Raw genomic sequence first — 7,497 nt, forward strand, 5'->3', positions numbered from 1 at the left:
TTTGTTTTGTTTCTTCCCAAAGGCACATCCTATTCAAAGTATCCCTCCTCGGAGACTTAATGGTTCACATAAAAGAAAACACGAATAGATCCTTAACCACGCAAAAAACAGGCAGCAGCAGCAGCTCAGCCTCATAGTAAAGATGCAAACTTAAAGTACAGGCCCCTCGTTAAAGTGTGACTGCGCTCACGTAGGCAGCACGTTCACTAACACTGGATACAGAGAAGGTTGGTTACCAAACACTTTGGTAAAAGTGTGTAGAAACCGGCACCTTTATACTTTGTTGGCTACATCACTTTACTTCAACCATTAAGCATTTTGGTGAAGAGAGAAAGGTGTCAGTTCCAGCTCTGCCAATGACTCACTGGGACAATACTGATCTCCATGGGACTTGAGTTCCTCGTTTAAAAATAAAATGTGAGTCTCGTCTCTGATATGTGTCCCTAGTTTGATCATTCAGCCCTATCACCTGTCACGAAGCTAAAGCAACCCAGGGCGGGTGACTGGATCCACTTACCTGCATCCGAACGCCGGCTAGTTCCAGGCGCCCCCTGGGCTGCAGCTGAGGGTTTAAGGACATGCGCAGAACGGGGACAACCGCAGGTGTCGCAGCCGCCCACGCCTGCGCAGTGAGGGCGGCTCCGGGAGGCCGAGCGCGGCGCACGTCCGGCCCTGCCGGGGTCTGCGGTCTCACCTGCGGCCACTGCAGAGCTCCTGCGGTGACCCGGGCGGGCTCGGAGCTCACCGCGGCGACCGCCGTGGAGTCTGCAGCCGGGAGCCGAGGGAGCGGGGCAGCGGCCCGGAGCAGCGTGGTGGGCGTTTGGCGGGACCCGCGGTTTCGGCCTTGCTGCTGCAGCGACGGCCCCCGATCACGGCGACAGCTTTGTTACGAGGTGACTCCTTGGTGCCACTCTTCGAGCGTCTACAGTTCAGAAGGTTCTCCATGGTGATAAAGGGCGGCGTGACGAAGGCACGAACTTGGAGCCCAGCCGGATGGGGCAGGCCTCACCCGCAGCCGTCCCAGCTCCCAGGCCGCAGCCGCCCCAGCTCCCAGGCTGCAGGCCCAGATGCGCCCCGGCCACCTTTTTCGTCTCACTTGCCCAGCGCTGCGTCGGGACCCTCCAGCCCAGTCTCAACTTGGCCACGTTACTGCAACAAAGGCTTTTGGTTTTCCCCTCCCCCCACCCAAAAAAACACGTTTCCACTTGAGTTTTATCTGAAACCCAGGTGGCTTTGGGCGGTGTGGAAGGAGGGAATCCTCTCAACCAAGCACCGTTCATCCAGCAGCCATCTAACATTTATTGTGCCAGTTACCAATCTGTCAGCTCCACGTTCACCTTCAACGCCTGCTTTTTAATTTTTTTATTTTATTTTATTATTATTATTTTTTTCCTTTTTGTCTTTTTTCGTGGCCGGCAACGGATCACAACCCTCAGTGTCGCTCCCGTACCGGGACCGGCAACGGGATCGCAACCCTCGGCGTTGCCCCCGCACCTCGCTCAGCCAGTGAGCGGCCGGTCTGTATGTGGGATCCGAACCCTCGGCGGGAGCGCCACCACGCTTCCCAAGCGGCGCACTATAGCAGTGTGCCACCGGGACGGCCCAACGCCTGCTTTTTTAATGGATGGAATTCCTTCGGGTATTTCTTTTTTAGGTTGTTAAGCACTCTTAACACTTTCTCAGTAGACGCTGCTGGAAGATATTGCAGGAGGAAGGGGGATTCTCTTGCTGGTTTCAGTGGCTACACCATAGATGAGAAGAGGACATTTGGTAGTGCCCTGGCCTGGTGATCACTTTCCACAGGAGCACTACACTCCGGGTCTCCTACCCACACTGGTGCCCCAACTCACTCTGCACACCTGCATTTCTGGTCACCAGCTGTGGCTCACCTGGGGTTGTTAGGTGCTTGCCTCGGGACTGCACACCAGCTCTGGCCTGGCAAACCACCCAATTTCTCTGCTTTCTGGTGGATTGCAACAGTAGTGAGAAGGAGGTGGCCACCCTTCAAATTTGACCTTCGTGGATAATCTCCCTTAGCCCTAGGGTACCATATTGAGTTCTCTTACATCTTATACTTTTTTTTCCATCTCCTTTTGTGTAGTTAAACTTCTATTATAGCTTGATATTCTTTAAAATTTCCCTGTTTATTTTTTATAATTATTTTTTAAATGACCGGTAAGGGGATCTTAACCCTTGACTTGGTGTTGTCAGCACCACGCTTACCCAGTGAGCTAACCGGCCATCCTTATATGGGATCCGAACCTGTGGCCTTGGTGTTATCAGAACCCCACTCTACCGAGTGAGCCACAGGCCAGCCCAGAATTTCCCTGTTTAAATCAGTGTGTGGTTTCTGTCTTCTGATAGAACCCAGACTGATACACTTAATAAACATCAAATTATAGGTCAAGCAGTGTTCTAGGCATGAACAAGACAGACAAGGTATTTGCTTTTACGGAACTTATATTCTACAGAGGTTGTTAGTTAAGACCTAACTCACAAGATAAATTCAGTCATGCGAAACTTGGAGGTGGAATATTTCAAGCACAAGGGGATAAGTGGAAAACCTAAGTGATAATGAACTTAATGCATATAAACTAGAAAAACCACTGTGGCTTGACTTCAGTAAGCAAGGAGAGTAACGAGGTGAGGTCGAAGAGGCAAGCCTTTTAGACAGGGTAACTGCGACTTTCAGTCAGGGCAGTTTTGAGAACGAATGATTGCAGTTTACTAAAAATTACACCAGGGTAATAGGACTGAATTGGGACGTTGGTCGGCAGGTCTACTGGCCATGGTAAAGGAGTCTGAATATTATTTTAAGTGATAAGATGTAATTGGAAGGAGGCTTTAATCAGGACAGTGACATGATCTGATTCTGAAAGATCACTCTGGTTATGTGGAGAGTGAAGGTGGGCAAAGGTGGGAAAAGGGAGCTAAGGCAATTAATTATGGAGAAAATGGTGTACTCATTGAGGCTCCTTTGGGACAGTCAGGGGTCCTTTCAGTCCCTCTTACAGTTACCACAGTGTAAGGAATATGTTTGGAATAAGGAAGGCATTACAGAGCTTAGCCTGGGCTAGGTAAAAAGGTAGCCACTCGAATGAGTTTAGTACATGAATGGAGTGTCAGAACTTACAAATGAAGGCATGTAGGTGTGACTGGATGTGTTCTATATAAATAGGAGCTAAGAAATAAATAGTAAATGAAGGGCTGGCTGGTTAGCTTGCTTGCTTAGAGCATGCTAACACCAAGGTCAAGGGTTTGGATCCCAGTCTGCCAGATGTCAAAAAAAGAAATGGTAAATCAAATTGAAAAGGTAGCAGGGATCTTGCTCTCAAGAGATTGTCTGATCCACTAATGGGCTTAAGTTTTTTCTGTAGTTGATTTGATGCTATTAAAGGATTTTAAATAGGATAGTGATATATATCATATGGATCCCCTGAGAGCAGTGTAGGATGAATTTTAGAGGGCAAGACTAGAGGAAGGAAGTAGAAAAGAGTAGGAGAAAAACAGAGAAAACAGCTAATTCTCATGGGGGAAATAAAGTAACAACATGTATTAAGTATGAAAAGCAATGCATAAAGGCTTTTAAATTTAATCTGCATAGTAAGCAAGTATTGCTATTTTCAAATGAATAAGACTTTAAGAATTTGTTCAAGGTCATAGCCAGTGCAGTCGTCCCTTGGTGTCTGTGGGGGTTTGGTTCCAGAACACTCGCCCTACCACCATGTATACCAAAATCCTTGGATGCTCAAGTCCCTGATATAAAATGGTGTAGTGTTTACATATGACCTACACACATCCTCCCGTATACTTTAAATCATCTCTAGATTACTTATAATGCCTAATACAATGTAAATGCTATGCAAAGTTGCCATACTGTGTTACTTATATTTGTATTATTATTTGTTTTTCAAATATTTTCGATCTGAAGTTGGTTGAATCCGCAGAGCAGAACACACGGATACAGAGAGCTGACAGCACTGAGTAGCCAGTCAGGATTTAAAGTTGATTTTGTTGTTACAGGAAGGACAAAAATAATGATGAGCCTGTGATGCCATATGTACATTCAGAACTTTTATTTCAAAATAAAGAACCACAGTAAAATTAATAATAGAAAACCCATATGGAAATATTCACAACCTGCTCATTGAGAAATGGGACAACTTCTGTCCTGCATTACTGCCATCTCTGTTTGAGGAGCCGAAGTAGAGGTGCAATTGGATAAGAGGAAAGTACCTTTTTCAACAAAGCTCCACTCCATTGCTATGTGAGTTTTTAATCCAAAGGCTCAACGACCAGAGAGAATGGTGAGAACCGAAAACTAAAACACTGCAAGGGTTTGTCTAAAGGGTCTGAAATGTGTAAGCATCAAGGAGGGAAAGGGAGATCAAGCAACATATTGAAAATGGGAAGAGAGGGTGAGTGTCATGAGGATCCAATTTTCCATCTATAAAAACAGTGGGAAACTAGATGATGACTGTGGAGGTGTCCCTGACCTGTGACAGGAGCAAATCCCTCCATCTCTTCTAACCCTCTGAAATGCTCCAGTGTTAAAAGCAAGTCTTCTGTTTGCTTCTTATCCCCTTAAAACATGCCTCCCTCTCTCCTTCAGTCCTCCTCTGGGACCCCCATGAGGCCAAATGCCCTGAGCTCCTACTCTCCTTCCCATCCCCATTGTCTGAATCTGGAGTGAGGCTGAGCTGTCCACCCTCAACCTGAAGATTAAAGGAAGTTCTCCGCACCACTTTCCAACAGGAAAACGTAGTCAGATGAGTCTGAATTCTAAAGTTCTGTGTGCAAACCCCACCCAGCAGAGGCAGTGCTATTTATAGACATAGGCATGAGTACTAATACATTCTATCCAAAAGGGGGCTGTAGGAACAGAGGAAACAAGCTGCAAACTACTTCCACTCACAGCACAGTGGCAGTGCACATACATTCATCAGCTCAAGTGTGGCCCACACTGCGCATTCACTCGTACTGTCTCAAATGTGGTCTACTGGGAAGATTCAAGCCCCTAAGAGCACCTGACATAGTACCACAGTAACATGGTGACAAAGGTTAACTTGACATGGTAACAGACATAGACAAGCATGCCATGACCGTAAAAAAACAACATACTTAAAACTAGATACTAATCGTTCAGGAAAAATCCTCTCCCAGAGCCAAAGTTGTAAATTCCAAGTTAGCTATGAACATTCTCCTCTGAATTCCCTTAAAGCTACAGGTTAAAACAAAACGAAAACCAACACCTAAAATCTCCTAAAAAATAAAAGAGAAATACCAAACCTCCACCAAAAAAACAGTTATTTCAGGTTTCTCATTTGAAAGTCTCTCCCACCAGATGGGTAGTGAGATTAAAAAATGTGATCCACTACATGGGGAAGGAGTTGTTTGGTACAGTGAGGGGGAGAGGTTTTCTAGAAATAATCTTCCTTCCTCTGGACCTCACCCAAAATTAGAACTCATCAACCGCCATTAACTACAATGCCCATCTCAGTAACAATCCTAGATTTCAAGCAATACTACATATAGAAACTACTGTCTTAAAGAAAAAGACCCAAAGGAGATCAGTAGCTTTTTATATAGGCACATGACTTTCTGAGAAATTAAACTTAAAAGTTTCCATCTGAAGGAAAGAAATTGTTAAGAGGCAATGTGCAAACCTCAGGCACCACACCATATACCTTCCAATAACAAACCGCTTTTCTCCCTAAATTCTTTCCTTCTTATTACACTTTAACCTCTCCAGTATCAAATCTTCTTCTACCCTATAACCTCTCTTTAAACACCTCCCTCTAACCTCAATTTTCTTATACTTTCATTATTTGGTACAATTACTTTGCACTTAAAAGAATAAACACTTATGCAATAAAACCAGAAGATAAAATAAATAAAACTCAAATTAATTTGCCATTCAAAGCTGTATGGAAGTAAGGAAGGTGCTCTATTTAATCCCTCTCTCCCCTCCACACTTGTGTCTATCTGCTTCCTGGTAAGTCTGAGTTGGGGGAACTGCACCCTCTTACTCCCTGTATGCCCTAGTGGGGCAATATTAGAACCTAAGGGAAGAAGAGCTGGCAAAATTGTCACATGCCAAGTGGCCAATCCCTCCTGAAATGGAGGTAGGTTCACTTGGTCTCTCCTAGATAGAAGAGAATGTCCAAGAAATTAAATATTTTAAAAACCAGTGAAAATCCAGTCCCAGCACTGGGTTAATCTGAGTGCTCGTGGAGTGTGTGGGATGAGAAAGGAATCAAGCAGCAGCATTCAGAAGCAGTCCTGGTTTCATCCTGATGAGGTCTCTCCCTCATGTAGGGAGCAGTTGCTTTTCCATGCTGGGAGGGAGGTGGAAGGAGGCATGACTTAGACATTGGTGGTGGACTCTTTAACAGGCTGGATGCTGTTCATCTCCATAATGGGGCCTTTCCCAGATCTACTGGTCTCCTGTGCCTGCCCTTCAAAGCCCCGTGTAATGTCCTCAAAAGTCCTGCCACGGGTCTCTGGGACTTTGAAGAAGGTGAAAACCAAGAAGATAACGAGGAAGCCAGTGAAGACAATAAAAACGTAGGCTCCTAAATAGAACTAGTGAAAGGACAGAAAAAAGAAGCACTGAATGAAGATCTGATCATTGACAATTTCCTTCACATCCGTATTTCCAATAGACTTCAAGCTGTAACCCCTTCTGTAGTTAATGAACGGTAGGTTTCTTCAGAGATTCATTTATCATTCCATTGCTAACTTGCTATAATTCTTTGTGTCATTCCTTTTCCTGTTCATTAAAGTTAGCTGCTTCCAAATACCTATTGAGTATTTCAGGCCTTTTGATTATTACTTTAAAAATCTGAGTTTCTGAAAACACCCACAGAAATAGGAAATGCATTCTAGAAGTCCACTGCAAGTTCCTTTATATAACAAATCAGCTACAGGTCATTTTATAACAGGACCTATCTGATTTGTTAACGTCCTAAACTTAGTGAGCCTTTATGATCATGAAGAAATTAATGCTAATTCAAATTATGGATTGGCTTGGAATCCTCTGAGGCTTATCATTTCTATTCTGTTTCTAGAGCTGGTTGGTTAGCTCAGTTGGTTAGAGCATGGTGCTGATAATACCAAGGTCGAGGGGTTTGGATCCCTGTACCAGCCAGTTGCCAAAAACAAGCCAAACAAACAAAACCTAAAGTATCATTCTGTTTCTAGGCAAAGCTATACCTAAATTATCTCAGACTAGTAGTCCTTTACAAGTTCCCAGTTTATTACCAGTCAGCTGCCCGAGCCCGTGGTGCACTCGGGAGAGTGCGGCGCTGGGAGTGCAGTAGCGCTCCCGCTGCAGGTTCGGATCCTATATAGGATGGCCACCGGTGCGCTCACAGGCTGAGCGTGGTGGTGCGGCCGGTCTCAAAAAAAAAAAAAAAAAAAAAAAAAAGGCCGGCCTGGGGCCCCCCCGGGAGGGGGGGGGGCGGAAAACCCCAAGGCCAGGGGTTTGGGTCCTTT

The 7,497-nt window shown here is 45.1% G+C and overlaps 1 protein-coding gene and 1 pseudogene across 2 annotated transcripts in view; both read right to left on the reverse strand.

Annotated features, from left to right (window-relative positions):
* The window catches only part of LOC103601080, a 46,806-nt pseudogene extending 46,226 nt beyond the window's left edge, over window positions 1–580 (reverse strand).
* Window positions 581–4,052: 3,472 nt separating this feature from the next.
* The window catches only part of LOC103601074 (solute carrier family 2, facilitated glucose transporter member 3), a 16,958-nt gene continuing 13,513 nt past the window's right edge, over window positions 4,053–7,497 (reverse strand). For both annotated transcript variants that reach the window (XM_008585457.1, XM_008585458.1), the window contains exon 10: window positions 4,053–6,585. In XM_008585457.1, coding sequence (XP_008583679.1) covers window positions 6,367–6,585 — 219 coding nt within the window. In that variant the 3' untranslated portion in view covers window positions 4,053–6,366. The remainder of the gene's footprint in view (window positions 6,586–7,497) is intronic.

The sequence above is a fragment of the Galeopterus variegatus genome, unplaced genomic scaffold (genome assembly GCF_000696425.1).
Source record: "Galeopterus variegatus unplaced genomic scaffold, G_variegatus-3.0.2 Scaffold3578, whole genome shotgun sequence".
Classification (NCBI taxonomy): domain Eukaryota; kingdom Metazoa; phylum Chordata; class Mammalia; order Dermoptera; family Cynocephalidae; genus Galeopterus; species Galeopterus variegatus.